This window comes from Pseudorca crassidens, chromosome 2, assembly GCF_039906515.1.
Source record: "Pseudorca crassidens isolate mPseCra1 chromosome 2, mPseCra1.hap1, whole genome shotgun sequence".
NCBI classification, from domain to species: Eukaryota; Metazoa; Chordata; class Mammalia; order Artiodactyla; family Delphinidae; genus Pseudorca; species Pseudorca crassidens.
The window spans coordinates 141,735,603-141,755,975 of NC_090297.1; the positions used below are offsets into that span (position 1 = coordinate 141,735,603).

At 36.7% G+C, this 20,373-nt stretch overlaps 1 protein-coding gene across 6 annotated transcripts in view; it reads right to left on the reverse strand.

Annotated features, from left to right (window-relative positions):
- Positions 1-20,373, reverse strand: part of KCNK2 (potassium two pore domain channel subfamily K member 2) — a 231,246-nt gene that overhangs the window by 51,773 nt on the left and 159,100 nt on the right. For all 6 annotated transcript variants that reach the window (XR_010941264.1, XM_067728960.1, XM_067728962.1 and 3 more), the window contains exon 6: positions 13,227-13,366. Coding sequence is in view for 5 of the 6 variants with exons in the window: in XM_067728960.1 (XP_067585061.1) it covers positions 13,227-13,366 (140 nt within the window). In the remaining variant the exon portion in view is untranslated. The remainder of the gene's footprint in view (positions 1-13,226; positions 13,367-20,373) is intronic.

The window sequence follows — 20,373 nt, forward strand, 5'->3', positions numbered from 1 at the left end:
TATAGTGCTCATCAGATAGTACTTAGTAAATCTTTTTTTTTCATGAATGAATAAATGAATGATTTAGGAGTAAATTAGACAGTAAATAGCCTCCTAAATGGCCTCCGTGAGATCAGCTTTCCTTTTCCTGCCATCTGACACTGTCATTCCACAGCTCACCTCCCACGCCACCACTGTCCGTATTTACCATGTATGCATGCCTAGCAGTACCCAGGATCAGAGCTGCACACTGCTCAATCTCCAGGGACACTATTCATACAGGTTTTTTGGTTTTTTTTTTTTTTTATTACTTGTGCTCCAAGGGTCCCATTTTCATAAAATATTCTGTGACTGTTACCCTTTGGAATTGTGCTTGATGTGCCCAAAGAACTATCTTAGGATATACCCAGTGAATTGCACAATTCCAGGGGGCAATATTTACATTTTTTGCTACAGGAGTGGCACCCTTGGAGCACAACCTTATAGAGAATTCTAGTTAATTTATTTATCTATTTTATGTTAATGTGTCAATCTTTCCTTGGATTCCTTTTCTTCCCCGTTGTCTTTAGCCAGTCTGATCCATCATTTGGTTTTTTGTTTTTTACCTTTTAAAAAAATATATTTATTTCTTTATAGGTTCTATTGAATAGCCATAGAAAATTTTATTTATTATTGAATTTATTATTTTCATTTGAGTTTTTAAAATTAATTTTTATTGGAGTATAGTTGCTTTATGATGTTACATTAGTTTCTACTGTACAGAAAAATGCATCAACTATACATATACATATATCCCCTCTTTTTTGGATTTCCTTCCCATTTACGTCACCACAGTGCATTAGGTAGAGTTCCCTGTGCTATACAGCATGTTCTCATTAGTTATCTATTTTATACACAGTATCAATAGTGTATATATATCAATCCCTATCTCCCAATTCCTCCCACCCATCCCTTCCCCCTTGGTATCCATATATTTGTTCTCTACGTCTGTGTCTCTATTTCTGCTTTGCAAATAAGATCATCTGTACCATTTTTCTAGATTCCACATATATGCATTAATATACGATATTTGTTTTTCTCTTTCTGACTTCACTCTATATGACACTCTCTTAGGTCCATCCACGTCTCTACAAATGACCCAATTTTGATCCTTTTTATGGCTGAGTAATATTCCATTGTATATAGGTACCACATATTCTTTATCCATTCCTCTGCTGATGGACATTTAGGTCGCTTCCATGTCTTGGCTATTGTAAATAGTGCTGCAATGAACATTGGGGAGCATGTGTCTTTTTGGATTATGGTTTTCTCAGGGTATATGCCCAGTAGTGGGATTGCTGAGTCCTATGGTAGTTCTATTTTTAGTTTTTAAGGCACCTCAGTACTGTTCTCCATAGTGGCTGTATCAGTTTACATTCCTACCAACAGTGCATGAGAGTTCCCTTTTCTCCACACCCTCTCCAGCATTTATTATTTGTAGATTTTTTGATGATGGCCATTCTGACCAGTGTGAGGTAATACCTCATTGTAGTTTTGATTTGCATTTATCTAATAATAAGCGATGTTGAGCATCTTTTCACGTGTTTGTTGGTTATCTGTATGTCTTCTTTGGAGAAATGTCTATTTAGGTCTTCTGCTCATCTTTTGATTGGGTTGTCTGTTTTTTTTTTTTTTTTTTTTAATTTTATTTATTTATTTATTTACTTTTTTGGCTGTGTTGGGTCTTCGCTTCTGTGTGAGGGCTTTCTCTATTTGTGGCAAGCGGGGGCCACTCTTCATCGCGGTGCGCGGGCCTCTCACTATCGCGGCCTCTCGTTGCGGAGCACAGGCTCCAGACGCGCAGGCTCAGTAGTTGTGGCTCACGGGCCTAGTTGCTCTCTGGCATGTGGGATCCTCCCAGACCAGGGCTTGAACCCGTGTCCCCTGCATTAGCAGGCAGACTCTTAACCACTGCGCCACCAGGGAAGCCCCTCTGTTTTTTTGATATTGAGCTGCATGAGCTGTTTGTATGTTATGGAGATTAATCCTATGTCAGTTGCTTCATTTGCAAATATTTTCTCCTATTCTGAGGGTTGTCTTTTCATCTTGTTTATCCATAATTTGGACCATCCTCTCTTCAAAACCTCAGCGTCTTTGCCCTTCCATGAATCAGTTTCTTTGACTACATTATTTGCTTTCCAGTCCTTTACAGTCTCTATGTCCACCCCCTTAAATGTGTTACTCCGGGTTCCATTGTTAGCTTTATTGTTGGCTTACTTTACAAATCTTCACTAGGTGAATTCATCTATACTCACAACTTCCATTGTCATGTATGTTGTGATGAGCACCCCCCCACCCCGCCACTCTCTCTCCAGCTCCCATCCTTCCTACATTCCAGGCTTGCATATCCAATTATCTACACTTGAATTAGCCACCTGGATATCCAACACAGCCCTCAATCACAATATGTCCAAAATGACATTCTCATTCCTCCTCTCAACTCAGAATCTCTCATTCTCCTGTGTTTTGTAATCCCATCCAAAGCTAGAATCATGAATGTCATCCTCTCTTTCTCTTTATTAACCATGGCCAAAGGGTTGCCTATCTCTTCTATGCCCCAAATCATTTTGAAATCCGTACTTTCATCTCTAGCCCACTGCCACCATAGACTTCATTCTGTATTACCTGGATTCCTGCAATAATCTCTCCCAACTGATTTCCCAGCATCAGGCTTGGTTTCTAATTCATCTTCCTCACTGTTGACAAGATATTTCATTCCACTTCTTTAAAACTCTTCTATGGCTCCCTGAGGTTTTCAGAATAAAGGCTAAACTGTTTCAAAGGGCATATAAAGCCTTTCATATTAAAAGTACTTCTCGCTTAAGAAATAATGATAATGTATCTACTGTAACCTTTCCAGGGCTCAGGCTGCAACTGCTCTTTAATGCCCCATCTCCAGACAAGATAAAGAGCCATTAAGTCCCAGCTCTTTTCATTAAAGGGAGGCATTACCACCCTGAATTAAGTTCAGAGAAGAACAACTGCTCTCGCCAGGTCATCAGCAGGAGAAAACTATGTATCCCCGTATTCTCAGGTCCCTGCACAATGCTGGGGTCAAATACAAGTTCTAGGGACAATCTTTCAAGGTTTCTAGGCACTAGAGCTTCCCAATCAAAGGGAGTTTTCTTAATATGATGTAAGGCCAACTTACTAAAGTGAGCATCTCCATTTGCATGAATACCTTCAGAGGCTAAAGAAATTATATTGGTAAAGAAGTGATGCTTGGCTATCCACTCATTGTGGTCAGCTGTAGTGCCACAAGGCCTGAGAACACTGGGACGTTGATGTAGGGGCTGAGGTAGTATTTGTCTCACATATGGACAGGAACATCCCAAACACTGTGGTACATGTACACTGATACAAGAACTATATAGAAATCACAGGTCTTTCAAACTCAAGGAATGTCAACAATAGCAAAACGAACTATGTCTATACATAATAAGGATGTACTACTCCCTACTTGCTTAGGAATTTACTTTCTGAATGCTGTGGTCACAGCTTATTTTTATTCTACCTGCCTCAGATATCAGTATTATTGTATTATTTAGAATACATAAATAATATTTATTTTCTAAATGGAAACATCATTTCCTCAGAAGAGGGTACATGACTTCATAGAAAAAGATAATTAGTCATATCAATTCTTAATATTAAACATGTGTTATTCTCCATTAGAGCTTAAAAAATAATGAAACAAATAAATGCTTTTACAGAAGCTCATATGTCTCCATGGAAAAATTATTGAGGTCATTATTCTTTTCCTTGAGGGATGCAGATCAACTCTAATTATATGTGACACTTCTGAAACTATGCAGTGTTGCTCCAACTAACCCTTTCCTTTCAAATATTTCAGATAGATTAGCTATACCAACATGTTTTATTTCAGCATGTTCATCAAAAACTATTCTTCTTACTCCAAAACATAATATTTTCATTGACATTAGTCTTCACTGGAAACAGAATAGACTTTAACATGAAAAACAGAAATAGGGCCACATATGACTAGAGCTCTATGTTTACACTTAACCAATATCATTTAAGAAGATTAGTTTTTGAAAAACTAATGTCAGACTGGAACTTACTATTAGCCACGATCTTTTCATTGGGGGAAATCTTGTGTTTTTGTATCATCACTTGGAAATTTGCTACTATATATTATTTCGTATTTTTTATATTTTGTACTAGTTACACTTTTAATAGTGAGAATTTCAAGTTATAAAAAAAGTTTAGCATTTTTATGGAATTGAGAACTAGAAATATTCTTGTTGCTTCTGAACATTCAGGTAGTTTTTAAAAGTTGGAGTATCTGGAATGGTTTAGGTACAAAAGGTAAGGAATATATTGTGAACAGTCACCCACCATGGTTCATGTGTGTAAAGATGACAACTAGAATGTATTTAGTTGGTTTTTATTTAATTATGTCCTTTAGTAAATTATTTCTAGACTAAAATTATCGAATAAATTTTTTCCCCACTGCTGTAAAAATGTTAGTAGAATTTCATTTATAAAAATTTTGGCCCTATTAATCTATAGATAAATTATAAATTGTCTTTCCCTTTCTTTCTTCACGTTCTCTGTTGAATTTGTGACCCAATTTTGTCATTTCCCTAAACTGCATTATAAATTAGAAAATACACATCTGCTCAAAGTGACAGTTCCATTGTAACTGGCTCAACTGTCCGGAGCAGCTGCAGCTCCAGAGGGTTCCCATAAACCTGCTCAGGGCCTTTACTCACATGAGTTTTCCCCAGATGCAGTCACCAGAAAGTACATGTCACACAAAAGGCTAGGGAGGACACAGCCGCTGAAGTGTCCAGCCTGGCGTTTCTATGCTGGGAACGCTAATCCAACAAGTTAGGTGCAAGACTTCTGCACGCGGCTTCTACAGACAAGTGAAACTAGACTAAGCACAAAAGGTAGACCTTATCACCTAGATTCCATCGTATTTTTCCCGGGGACCCTGGGGGCTTTGCCAGCGACACCATGGATGCTATGGATTTTCCTCCTTCTCACTGCCATTGACTCAGCAGAGAGGAACTGGAACACCATAATGACATCTACTGTCACAGCATCTTCCTCTGGACTACGACACACAAGAGAAAGCCATGTGGCTGACAGGGTCTTGGTGTTCCAGCTGGGTATGAGGCCTATGCGTTGGAGGTGGGAGAGCCGAGTTCAGGACACTGGTCCACCACAGACCTCCCAGCTCCGAGTAATATCAAATGGCAAAAATTCTCCCAGACATCTCCATCTCAGCGCTAAGACCCAGCTCCACTCAACGACCAGCAAGCCACAGTGCTGGACACCCTATGCCAGACAACTAGCAAGACAGGAACACAACCCATCCATTAGCAGAGAGGCTGCCTAAAATCATAGTAAGGTCACAGACATGCCAACACACACCACTGGATGCAGTCCTGCCCACCAGAAAGACAAGATCCAGCCTCATCCACCAGAACACAGGCACTAGTCCCCTCCACCAGGAAGCCTACACAACCCACTAAACCAACTGGGGGCAGAAAGCAAAAACAATGGGAACTACAAACCTGCATCCTGCAAAAAGGAGACCCCAAACACAGTAAGTTACGCAAAATGAGAAGATAGAGAAACACACAGCAGATGAAGAAGCAAGGTAAAAACCCATCAGATCAAACAAATGAAGAGGAAATAGGCAGTCTACCTGAAAAAGAATTCAGAGTAATGAGAGTAAAGATGATCCAAAATCTTGGAAATAGAATGGAAAAAATACAAGACACATTTAACAAGGACCTAGAATAACTAAAGAGCAAACAAACAATGATGAACAACACAATCAATGAAATTTAGAATTCTCTAGAATTAATCAATAGCAGAATAACTGAGGAAGAAGAACAGATAAGTGACCTGGAAGATAAAATAGTGGAAATAACTATGGCAGAGCAGAATAAAGAAAAAAAAATGAAAAGAATTGAGGACAGCCTTAGAGACCTCTTGGACAACATTAAAGGCACCAACATTCGAATTATACGGGGTCCCAGAAGAAGAAGAGAAAAAGAAAGGGACTGAGAAAGTACTTGAAGAGATTATAGTTGAAAACTTCTCTAATATGGGAAAGGAAAAGGTCAGTCAAGTCCAGGAAGCACAGAGAGACCCATACAGGATAAATCCAAGGAGAAACATGCCAAGACACATATTAATCAAGCTATCACAAATTAAATACAAAGAAAAAATATTAAAAGAGGCAAGGGAAAAACAACAAATAACATACAAGGGAATCCCCACAAGGTTAACAGCTGATCTTTCAGCAGAAACTCTGCAAGCCAAAAGGGAGTGGCAAGATATATTTAAAGTGATGAAAGGGAAAAACCTACAACCAAGATTACTCTACCCAGCAAAGATCTCATTCAGATTCAACGAAGAGATTAAAACCTATCAGACAAGCAAAAGCTAAGAGAATTCAGCACCACCAAACAAGCTTTACAACAAATGCTAAAGGAACCTCTCTAGGCAGGAAACACAAGAGAAGGAAAACACCTACAAGAACAAACTCAAAACAATTAAGAAAATGGTAATAGGAACATACATATCGATAATTACCTTAAAAGGAAATGGATTAAACGCTCCAGCCAAAAGACAAAGACCGGATGAATGGATACGAAAACAAGACACGCATATATGCTGTCTACAAGAGACCCAATTCAGACCTAGGGACACATACAGACTGGAAATGAGGGGATGGAAAAAGATATTACATGCAAATGGAAATCAAAAGAAGTCTGGAGTAGCAATTCTCATACGAGACAAAATAGACTTTAAAACAAAGACTGTTACAAGAGACAAAGAAGGACACTACATAATGATCAAGGGATCAATCCAAAAAGATATAACAATTGTAAATATTTATGCACACAACATAGGGGCACCTCAATACATAAGGCAAATGCTAACAGCCCTAAAAGTGGAAATCAACAGTAACACAATCATAGTAGGGGATTTTAACACCCCACTTTCACCAATGGACAGTTCATCCAAAATGAAAATAAATAAGGAAACACAAGCTTTACATGATACATTAAACAAGATGGACTTAATTGATATTTATAGGGCATTCCATCCAAAAACAAAAGAATACACTTTCTTCTCAAGTGCTCAGGGAAAATTCTCTAGGATAGATCATATCTTGGGTCACAAATCAAGCCCTGGTAAATTAAAGGAAATTTAAATCATATCAAGTATCTTTTCCGACCACAACGCTATGAGACTAGATATCAATTACAGGAAAAATCTGTAAAAAATACAAACACATGGAGGCTAAACAATATACTACTTAATAAACAAGAGACCACTGAAGAAATCAAAGAGGAAATCAAAAAATACCTAGAAACAAATGACAATAAAAACACGACAACCCAAAACCTATGGGATGCAACAAAAGCAGTTCTAAGAGGGAAGTCTACAGCAATACAATCCTACCTCAAGAAGCAACTCAAAAAAACCACCTAACCATATACCTAAAGCAATTAGAGAAAGAAGAATAAAAAACCTGCAAAGTTAGCAGAAGGTAAGAAATCATAAAGATCAGATCAGAAATAAATGAAAAAGAAATCCAGGAAACAATAGCAAAGGTTAATAAAACTAAAAGCTGGATTTTTGAGAAGATTAACAAAATTGATAAACCATTAGCCAGACTCATTAAGAAAAAAAGGGAGACGACTCAAATCAATAGAATTAGAAATGAAAAAGAAGTAACAACTGACACTGCAGAAATACAAAGGATCATGAGAGATTACTACAAGCAACTATATGCCAATAAAATGGACAACCTGGAAGAAATGGACAAATTTTTAGAAAAGCACAACCTTCCAAGACTGAACCAGGAAGAAATAGAAAATATAAATTGACCAATCACAACCACTGAAATTGAGACTGTGATTAAAAATCTTCCAACAAACAGAAGCCCAGGACCAGATGGTTTCACAGGCGAATTCTATCAAACATTTAGAGAAGACCTAACACCTGTCCTTCTCAAACTCTTGCAAAATACAGCAGAGGGAGGAACACTCCCAAATTCATTCTATGAGGCCACCATCACCCTGACACCAAAACCAGACAAAGATGTCACAAAGAAAGAAAAAAACAGGCCAATATCACTGATGAACATAGATGCAAAAATCCTCAACAAAATACTAGCAAACAGAATCCAACAGCACAGTAAAAGGATCATACACCATGATCAACTGTGGTTTATTCCAGGAATGCAAGGATTCATAAATATATGCAAATCAAACAATGTGATAATAGTAACAAATGAAGGAGAAAAACCTTATGATCATCTCAATAGATGCAGAAAAAGCTTTTGACAAAATTCAACACCGATTTATGATAAAAACCCTCCAGAAAGTAGGCAAAGAGGGAACTTACCTCAACATAATAAAGGTCATATATGACAAACCCACAGCCAACATTGTTCTCAATGGTGAAAAACTGAAACCACTTCCTCTAGGATCAGGAACAAGACAAGGGTGTCCACTCTCACCACTATTATTCAACATAGTTTTGGAAGTTTTAGCAACAGCAATCAGAGAAGAAAAAAAAAATAAAAGCAATACAAATTGGAAAAGAAGAAGTAAAACTGTCACTGTTTGCAGATAACATGATTCTATACAGGGAGAATCCTAAAGATGCTACCAGAAAACTACTAGAGCTAATCAATGAATTTGGTAAAGTAGCAGGATACAAAATTAATGCACAGAAATCTCTTGCATTCCTAGCACTAATGATGAAAAATCGGAAAGAGAAAATAAGGAAACACTCCCATTTACCATTGCAACTAAAAGAATAAAATACCTAGGAATAAACCCACCTAAGGAGACAGAAGACCTGTATGCAGAAAAGTATAAGACACTGATGAAATAAATTAAAGATGATACAAACAGATGAAGAGATATACCATGTTCTAGGATTGGAAAAATCGACATTGTGAAAATGACTGTACCACTCAAAGCAATCTACAGATTCAGTGCAATCCCTATCAAACTACCAATGGCATTTTTCACAGAACTAGAACAAAATATTTCAGTTTGTATGGAAACGCAAAAGTCCCCGAATAACCAAAGCAATCTCGAGAAAAAAAATGGAGCTGGAGGAATCAGGCTCCCTGATTTCAGACACTACGACAAAGCTACAGTAATCAGGACAGTATGGTACTGGCACAAAAACAGAAATATAGATCAATGGAACAGGATAGAAAGCCCAGAGATAAACCCTTGCACATATGGTCACCTTATCTTTGACAAAGGAGGCAAGAATATACACTGGAGAAAAGACCACCGCTTCAATAAGTGGAGCTGGGAAAAGTAGACAGCTACATGTAAAAGAATGCAATTAGAACACTCCCTAACGCCATACACAAAAATAAACTCAAAATGGATTAAAGACCTAAATGTAAGGCCATACACTATAAAACTCTTAGAGGAAAACATAGGCAGAACACTCCATGACATAAATCATAGCAAGATCCTTTTTGACCCACCTCCTACAGAAATGGAAATAAAAACAAAAATAAACAAATGGGACCTAATGAAACTTCAAAGCTTTTGCAAAGGAAAGGAAACCATAAGCAAGACGAAAAGACAACCCTCAGAATGGGAGAAAATATTTGCAAATGAAGCAACTGACAAGGGATTAATCTCCAAAATTCATAAGCAGCTCATGCAGCTTAATATCAAAAAAACAAACAACCCAATCCAAAAATGGGCAGAAGACCTAAATAGACATTTCTCCAAAGAAGATATACAGATTGCTAACAAACACATGAAAGGATGCTCAACATCACTAATCATTAGAGAAATGCAAATCAAAACTACAATGAGATATCATCTCACACCGGTCAGAATGGCCATCATCAAAAAATCTACAAACAATAAATGCTGGAGAGGGTGTGGAGAAAAGGGAACCCTCGTGCACTGTTGGTGCGAATGTAAACTGATACAGCCACTATGGAGAACAGTATGGAGTTTCCTTAAAGAACTAAAAATAGAAATACCATATGACCCAGCAATCCCACTACTGTGCATATACCCTGAGAAAACCATAATTCAAAAAGAGCCATGCATCACAATGTTTATTGCAGCTCTATTTACAATAGCCAGGACATGGAAGCAACCTAAGTGTCCATCGACAGATGAATGGATAAAGAAAATGTGGCACGTATATACAACGGAATATTACTCAGCCATAAAAGAAATGAAATTGAGCTATTTGTAATGAGGTGAATGGACCTAGAGTCTGTCATACAGAGTGAAGTTAAGTCAGAAAGAGAAAAATAAATGCCATATTCTAACACGTACATATGGAATGTATAAAAAAAAATGGTTCTGTAGAACCTAGGGGCAGGACAGGAATAAAGATGCAGACATAGAGAATGGACCTGAGGACACGGGGAGGGGGAAGCGTAAGCTAGGAAGAAGTGAGATAGTGGCATGGACTTATACACGACCAAATATAAAATAGATAGCTAGTGGGAAGCAGCCACATAGCACAGGGAGATCAGCTCGGTGCTTTGTGACCACCTAGAGGGGTGGGATAGGGAGGGTGGGAGTGAGATGGAAGAGGAAGGGTATATGGAGATATATGTATACATGTAGCTGATTCACTTTGTTATACAGCAGAAACTAACACACCTTTTTAAAGCAATTATAGTCCGATAAAGATGTTAAAAAAAAAAAAAAAACGGCTAGGGAGAAGCCGAAAGACTTATGTTAGGAAAAGAATAGCTTTCTAGTTTTCAGTGTTGAAAACACAATGATACATCTCATATTTGGCTAAGAATCAGGAAGATCACTCATAACTAGGCAAACAAACTTGTTTTTCATATTAAATAAGCCAGTTAATGTAGAAATTTAAATTTTTGAAAGGATTCTTTTATAGCCTGAATTGGTTCCTCCAACAAGTCATACGTTGAGGCCCTAATCCCCATTATGACGTTATTTGGAGATAGAGCCTTTAAGGAGATAATTAAGGTTAAATGAGGTCATAAGGGTCAAGCCCTAATCCAACAGGACTGGTGTCCCTGTAAGAGGAAGGGCCTAGAGCAGCCCCCCTCTCCAGGCATATGTGCAGATACAAGGCCCTGTGAAGACACAGCAAGAAGGCACCACCTACAAGCCAAAGAGAGAGACCTCATCAGAAACCAGCGCCTTAATCTGGTACTTCCAGCTTCCTGAATTGTGAGAAAATAAATTCCTGTTGTTTAAGTCACCCAGTGTGTGGTATTTTGTTATGGCAGTCCAAGCAGACAGATATTATCTCACTACTCTGGAAAAAATGTGCTAGTGCTTTGTACGAGCTAATCCTATCAAAAAAGCACTGGTTTTTAACAATACAAGTTTTTAAACTTTAATCAAATATATCAATGGCATAGAGATAAAATTTCCCCCTGTTCTATATATGCCTTGGTCACTTTCCAACTTTTGGACTGTGATCCATAATAATATTAGTGTATATATATATGCACATATATATATAATATATATTTATTGTATATATGTGGGTGGAAGTATACGTGTATTTCCACAAAACGACACTCTTTAAACTATCTAACAGTGATGTGCTCTGTTCAATTCTATTTTACTTAAAAAAAATGGTCTGTGTGTGTTTTTAAAATGCATTTCAATGCCAGTTTACGGCTGGAAGTTTGAGAAGTTCCCTTTTTAGCTATGTTATCCAGAATATTTCCTAGTTACAATTTCCTTTGTTCCCCTTAGCATCTCAAGACCCTTAAAAGTACACTGAAGTTAAAATAACCATAATTCTCTCCCTCCCTACCTCATTCTCTCCCTGTCTCTGTCTCTGTCTCTCTCTCTCTCTCTCACACACACACACACACACACACACACACACACACACACACACACAATGAGCATAACTAAGACTGGGGCAAATCAGTTGAAGTCCTGTTCAAAGCAGCACTCTTCACATGATTTAAACTAGAATGTCAAGCATATTGTCTTGTTGATTTGTTTATAATAATGTTTTTGGTTTTATGGCATAACTAAGATATAGATTAATATACACAAACTGAATATACGAATTAGTGTTGAGAAATAGGGTATTCATGAAGAGAAATGTTGGATAACTTACACTCCTAATTACCATAGGCATCTTGGGTATTAATAAGAAATTATATGGCTTGATGTGTTTCAAAGAAAATATTTGTAGAGAGAAATTAATTTTATCATTTCCTATCTTATTCTATTTCTTTTGGGTGTATGTTTAAAGAATCATGCTTGTTGTATCAATCAAAGATTTTGACACTGATGTCTCTTGGTGTATGAATGCCAGAGAATGAAATGGAGGGATAATTAAAGGAAGACAGTGGGTACTATAGTTGCAGGTCTTACAGATTTGCTGTGCTCTGAAAAAAATTAGTAAAGTTGGCTAAGACCCAGAAGCAAGAAACACAGAAATCATAATAAAACACTACTTTGTCACACTCAAACTAAAAGTACTTCTGGACCCTTCAATATAAAATCAAAAGTTAATTTCTAAATTATAAAAAATTTCAAAATCAAGATTTAAATTTCAAACTTTCCAAAATTTCATGAGTCAAAATTCTAATGGTCATTTCTGTATATACAGTTGCACAAAATAGATAACAAGATATCTTTTTGAACAGCCGAAGTCAGTACACAAGGAAATTGGTCATAATGCAAACTAGCTTTGGGGAATACATGCATGTGTATACTTGTGCACTTGCACACGCTTATACAGACCTAAGAAAAAGGGAAATAATTGAATACAATAAAAATTCAATATTATATAATACATTCACTTTTTCATGCTACTGGTATCTTGACACAAATATTTCCTATTGTCTCTTTATGGAATAAAATTTACTCTGTGTCCTTGAGGAAATAAAGAAATAAAAGAAAAAAAGAAAAAGAAATAATAAATAAAATGTTTTTAATTGCATCTTTTTTCATTACAAATTACCCTCAGGATCAAGATATCATCTGGCATGTAGAGATACTTAGTAAGCTTTGGTTAAATCAATAAATTATACCTCATGTGACTGATAGCCTCATACAGCAAATTTACACCAAACATAAACATTAAAATTTTTAAGTAATGTTTAAATATTTTAAAAAATAAATGTTAAAAAAAAGTTTAAAAATAACCTTACTGAATTAGCTAAATAACATTGTTTTTGCACACTTCTTGTTTCTTACCTCTTCTTTTGTCTTTTTTGATATCACTCGGAGCCAGTCTCCAATCATGCTCAGGACAGCAGCAAAGTAAGCAAGCCCTACAAGGATCCAAAACCATACGACAGGCTTATAGAAGTCTAGATATTCAATATCTGATCCACCTGTGAGAGAAAAACAAAGTAGGACAAAATAACTTCATATTCATAAAAGTAAATAATATAGATTCCTGCTAAAATTATCAACTAAATTTTGGCTTTCTAAACACAGAAATCGTCTTGTCAGTTGATCCATGTTATTTTGTTCATACGGAATTCCTTGTTTTCACTCAATTAATCCTTATCTATTTTTTAATTTTTTAAATTGAAGTACAGTTGATTTACAATATTTTATTAGTTTCAGGTACTAGGAAGTTCTTAATAAGACCTTTCATTACTTCTCCAGATAGTAACAATTTTTCCTTGTCCCGTGTTTCTTTTTTGTTTATTATAATTGATCTCAACTAGTGTAGCACTTAATTATTCCATGCGTATTAGTTTCTCTTTCCACCTCTATTGCAACAAATGGGAAACAGAGATGACACTTTTTCTGGTATGCATTTAACTTTGTATCTTTATCCTGTTGCCTATCAATTCATGCTAACCAATCAATACATGCAAACCAATCAATTCGAAGTCAACTCGGAAAGTAGTTCTTATTTTAAAATATCAATACAATGGATTGATAACAAATGCCAAAGACAATGCCTTGGTGGGTCTACTTTGAATAAACAGTAACTTGCAGGTGATATTGCCATTCATTATTCGCTGACTTTTCAGAGGAATTCCCATGTTTGTCACAAATTTAAATCCCTAGCTCTCAAGAAAAAATTGGCAAAGGAGTTCTTTTGCTTTAATCTATGTTACTTCTCCATTCATTTGGTATAGTAACTGCACCTATGAGAATCTGAATACATTTCAATACATCCCAACTGTAGCACATATTAATAGGGCACTTAAATTAAGTTTCAAACACTGAAACAGTTGTGAGTTTTTTTCACAATAGAAGAAAGCATGTCTCTCTCTTGAGAAATTCATAATTTAGCCCGAGAAAGCCTCACATAGACAATTAACCACAATGGGGTATAGGGAAAAGTGATAGGGAAAGTGAATAAAAAGTACTATGAGAGGACACAGAAGAAACCATTTTTACTTCTGGAAGGGTGAAAATGAGAAGACAGAAGGTGAATCTTAAATAATGAGGATCAAAACAGAAAAGTTCAGTGTGAAAATATTTGATATATTCAAAGGACTGTTAGTATTGACTAAAGCTACTTTTGGAAGGGGGTCAAGGGAGCAGACAGGTAGAAGAGGGGAATCTAGAAAAAATAAGTTGTAGCAGGTTGTAAAGACTTGCTCCTAAAGTAATGGGGAGTAGGTAAAAGTTTATAGGCAGATTCGTGTTTGACGATATGCACAGAAAGATCTGGTGGCCGAGAGAGGAGGATTGACAGAGAAGCCCCATGAGAAACTTTGTTCTGAACTAGCTAAGCAATGATTGTGCCTGAGTTAGACTGGGATGGAAAGAAGAGACTTTTGAGGCAGAATTGTCAGGGACTGACAACTAGATAGTTGGTGTGATAAGTGAAAGGAAGGGGTATAGGATGACCAGAGACCACAGACCCTCATTGGGAGATGGTACCAGCAACTGAACAGGAAACACAGGGGAAGGAACAGTGACAATAAAAGGAAAAGTCATTCAAACTGGGACATAATAAATTTGAAGTGCTTGAGGTACCAACAGGCAAGATAGCCAGCAGGATCCTTAAATACTAATCTAACACTTAATAGGGCAGAGCAGGAGATAAAGATTTTAGGATCAACAGCACAGAGACGAGGGCTGCTTAAACAGGGGTGATGGACATACTCAATTCACAAAATTTAACCTGTACCTTCAGAAAAACAGCTAATAACAGCAAATACACATTAAAAATCAAATATAAAATTCTGAATGTAACATTACTCTCTAATTATAAAATTAGACTGTGAGTTGCCCACAATAACATTTTCAAATTACTAAAGGGTCAGAGTAAAAAGAGAACCTTTTTTTATCAGGCAAATAATATGAACAGATACAAGTTCAGCTTTCTTTTGGGACAAAGAATAATTTTCAAGATTCAGTTTCTAAAGTCAGTAACATTACCCTCAAAATATTGTAAAAATTTTTACCTTGTGCAGCATTTATTAAAATGTAATTTCTGGGGAGGATTACAAAGGCTAAATGCATACTGTGATGGTTAAGACTTGGCCCATGGGGGATGCAGCTCTACAAATTCACAAAGTGACTTAAGAAATGTGTGTGGAAATTTGTTATATGATAGGCTCACTAGCAAATTCCATTTTTAAAATGTTTCCATTTCAATGAAACCAGAATGACATTTTTTCCCAAGTACTTTCTCTTTCAAAACCAGAAGATCCTCATCCAAATAGTTGTGACTCACTTAACACATAAGTTCACCAAAATGTTGATTTTAGAAGTTAGTTCATGCTTAAGATGACTTTTTATAAGTCTTCTTTCTTATAAACAGGATGTCACAGTTTGAAAAGAGTAAATTAACTTAATCACAAAAAGGTCTATATTTGGGTAAAATGTTCATCCCACAAGTTTCAGTGGATTCTAAACCTGGGGAAGGGTGGGATGGGGGATGTTTTCCCATTCTTAATTGCCACTCTTAAGATGAAATACTGGCAGTCAAGTGATCCAGGAAAAGCTAATGTATATAAATAGAAGTGTTATCCAACAACTCACAAATTCTTTTCACTTTCTGATATCTAAGATTTATGAATGAATTTTCACATTATTCATTTGATTCAAGAGTCTTAACCAAATCAAAATATCTGTAATGTTAAGATAACTTACTAAAAAGTTATTAGTTTTACTTTTAAATTAGGAAATATTTTTTATATGTATTGGTTATTATAAGCATTACTCTTAGTCTAGCACATTCAAGAAACCTGTGCATGGGTCTCTTACTTGTTAAAAACCTAGGGCAATTTCTCTGTCCTGGATTCCCTCCCTATGTGCCCCCTAACCCCATACCAGGCTTTATACTCATTGCAGCTGATTTACAAAATATTCAAACTCTGATGGACAGAGAAGAGTGAAAGCTAAGACTTACTGATGGCCGACCTAAATGAAATCATAAAGCCCTGAGGAGGTAGGTGTTGAGGGGAGTTGTATTCTTACTCCTCATATTTCCATTGATTTAGGACAAGACTATTAGCAAGACCATTTGGTCACAGAGTTAAACCATATCTCCAGCTGCCTTTATCAGATGCCTTTTAAGCTGACATTTCAATTGCCATCATTCTTACAGCCCGTTCAGAACTCATGGGTGAAAGACTGGTACTGGCTCCCTGAAATCCCAGTAGTAAATAACCCCATTTTACAACAGAGAAACCATACTCTCAGTAGGTAAAATAACAGTTGTCAGGTTACACAGGAAAGAGGGCATCAGAGCTAGAATTCAAAGCCAGGCCTGCCTAGCGTCATTCAGATCACAGGCTCTTTTCATTGAACCAGGCTGTCTATGTCACCGATGATCTCTGCTGATGTCCGTCCCATCATTTATCCACTATCCATTTTTTGTCCATACTGTATGGTAGGCACTTAGCTAGGGCTGGAAACACTAAGTCAAACAAAGTGTTCCTCTTCCCCTCAAGGTTCCTACCTAGAAATCAGGTGGGTCTGAAGGTCAGCATTGTTTTACCAGGAGCCTCCTTACCTTGCTTATGTCCTTATTCCAACAGTTTCCAGAAGTTGGCCCTATTCTGCTCTATAGAACTTGAATATACAATGCCCTCTCCTCCTTAAATTTAATTTTCTTTCTCTTGATGCTGCTGAACCATAGAATATTTATAAAGAAATAAAAGATATAACCTGGATTTAAAGAATCATCTAGGCATTTAGGACTAAACTTACCAACTCCATGCCCCTCTTCTGGTTTTCTAAAATGTGTATTATAGAATAGACATATACACAAATGTGTATACACATACAACTTTGTTCTAAAGAAAATAAAGGTCATTTCTTTACATGGGTCTGTAAGTATTTTAGTTTAGATATCAAATATGGATTTCAATTTTTTTTGGTTTGTTTGACTTTCTTTTTATTAATGAAAGCTATTCTGTCTTAATGTGATGGGGAAAAACATATTTTGCTTTAGTATATTTTTCTTTTTTTATAGTAAAGCAATTTAACTGAGTGAAGTGTGTTTTTTTTTTTAACATCTTCATTGGAGTATAATTGCTTTACAATGGTGTGTTAGTTTCTGCTTTATAGCAACGTGAATCAGCTATACATATACACATACCCCCATATCTCTTCCCTCTTGCGTCTCCCTCCCTCCCACCCTCCCTATCCCACCCCTCAAGGTGGTCACAAAGCACTGAGCTGACCTCCCTGTGCTATGCGGCTGCTTCCCGCTAGATATCTATTTTACGTTTGGTAGTGTATATATGTACATGCCACTATCTCACTTTGTCCCAGCTTACCCTTCCCCCTTACCGGGTCCTCAAGTCCATTCTCCAGTAGGTCTGCGTCTTTATTCCTGTCCTGCCCCTAGGTTCTTCAGAACTTTTTTTTTTTTTTTTAGATTCCACATATATGTGTTAGCATACAGTATTTGTTTTTCTCTTTCTGACTTACTTCACTCTGTATGACAGACTATAGGTCCATCCACCTCACTACAAATAACTCAATTTCATTTCTTCTTATGGCCGAGTAATAGTCCATTGTATATATGTGCCACATCTTCTTTACCCATTCATCTGTCGATGGACACTTAGGTTGCTTCCATGTCCTGGCTACTGTAAATAGTGCTGCAGAAACTAACACAACACTGTAAAGCAATTATACTCCAATAAAGATGTTTTTAAAAAAAAAAAGAATAGTTGTCCACTTCCTGCTAGGAAGATTAGGAAAGATTAGGTAAAATCTTAGGAAAAAATCTTTTCCTAAGATTAGGAAAACTGCCCTAATTAGAAGAATGATGATGGCAGTCTCAATGATCATAAAGAAAGAAAGATCAACACATTGTTTTGCTCATCCTTTACAAGGATGGAAATCTACAGGATATAGGATGTACATTATTGTTACCCTTAGAAATTATCTTTAAGTCTCAATACAGAGTAATTCAGAGTCTTTTTCATTAAACTTAGTACAATTTACTGCCTGTCTCACTGACTTAACTGTCAATCACTAAATGTTTTCCTTGTCATTTTTTTTCTCCACGTGCTTCTACAATTCTTCTGTATATCCATTCTGAATCCTAGAAGTTGAATAACTTCTTGGTTTTCCCAAAGTCCCTAGGACTTCTGAACAGTTTGGGTCAAATCCAATTTAATTAATTACACAGATAACTCTCAGTTCTCTGATGAGTTCTCTGAGAGTCACCAGCTGAATCGGGGGGTGACCAGATGCCTTGCAGAATTTTCCCATATCAACACAGAACCACCAAGAAGAGAAGACAATTTCTTATTTAATTGTTACTCGTGGATTTCAAACATTCTGTCCCATAGGAACAGGAACTAGAGCAATCATTATTGCTAAGTGCTAAGCACAGTATGTATTATAAAATATGTGCTCACTAAACAACAGAATGAAAGAACATATGAATGATGAATGTAAGACATCTCCCTAACAGTCACATAAACCCTCTCTTTTCAATCAAAGCAATTTTTCTGAGCCACTGTGGTGGTGGTGGTACTGACTGTTTTTCAGTTGACCTCACTTCTTTCTCATCAGGTAGTTTCCTTGTTATTTGTTAAATTCCTGGCTAATTTTTGCACAGTGATCAGCTCAATAATAGCAATTTTAATACCTGGCCTTTGATATAGTTGCAAAATTTAGGCCCCATCAGGAACTGTTTTCTCCAGGTGCTCTATAAGGACAAATTGTTTTGAACAAAAAAAACTTACCATGGTATTTCAATGGAGATTTATATGTTTTCATGATAAAATCTTCTAGTAAGCAAGCTCTGAGCACTCCATGACTAAATGAGTCATGGCTTTGGTTATAAGAGAAAGCAATAGTTTGGTTACTAAAAACTGCATTTCCACTAATGACTATGAAAACATAACTCCAAAAAAACTTAATTCCTTTTTAAAAATTAATTAATTAATTAATTTTTGGCTGAGTTGGGTCTTTGTGGCTGCATGCGGGCTTCCTCTAGTTGCCGCAAGCGGGGGCTACTCTTCGTTGCGGTGCACGGCCTTCTTATTGTGGTGGCTTCTCTTGTTGCAGAGCATGGGCTCTAGGTGTGCCGGCTTCAGTAGTTGTGGCTCGCGGGCTCTAGAGCACAGGCTCAGTAGTTGTGGCGCATGGGCTTAGTTGCTCCACGGCATGTGGGATCTTCCCGGACCAAGGCTCGAACCCATGTCCCCTGCACTGGCAGGCGGATTCTTAACCACTGCACCACCAGGTAAACCCGAAAACTTAATTCTTAATATGAGATATACAAAAATGTTTTTTCTAAAGTCAAAAAATGTGAAGACAAATGATTCTATAACTGTGAAAAACGTAAACGTTTAGTAAACATACCAGAAGGGGAATTTTACCTGTTCAAAGTCCCAAATTATATTTTCTATATAGAGGAGCATGAGGCATTAAGCATAAAGCCTGACTAACCCAGTAGGTATTCAAAATTACACGTGAGATGAAGAAAATTTCATTATTGAAATATACTAAATTTCACTGATCGAAATTCCAAGAAGATATATTTGGATGGCAAAGTAAATTTATGCTCAGAAGGAAAATGTGTTTTCATAATATCAATCATAAGGGTTTCTTAGAATACCTCCAAACTTTTGGCTAAAATTTTTGGTTTTTATTAAAAAAGTAGGTAATGTGAGAACACTGCTTTGTGAAACTATATATTTGTATCTGGCTTTCACTCAATCATGTTATCGCTTATGAACTAACCTGGTTTACAAAAAGGAGTGTTTCTAAAGACTTCTTTGGGCAGCTTCTAAACAATGACTCACTGTAATCCTAACAGTATATATATATATATGTGTGTGTGTGTGTGTGTGTGTGTGTGTGTGTGTGTGTGTGTGTGTGTGTGTGTGTGTGTGTGTGTGTGTGTGTATATATATATTTATCCTTTTAATGTGTTGTTGGATTCTGTTTGCTA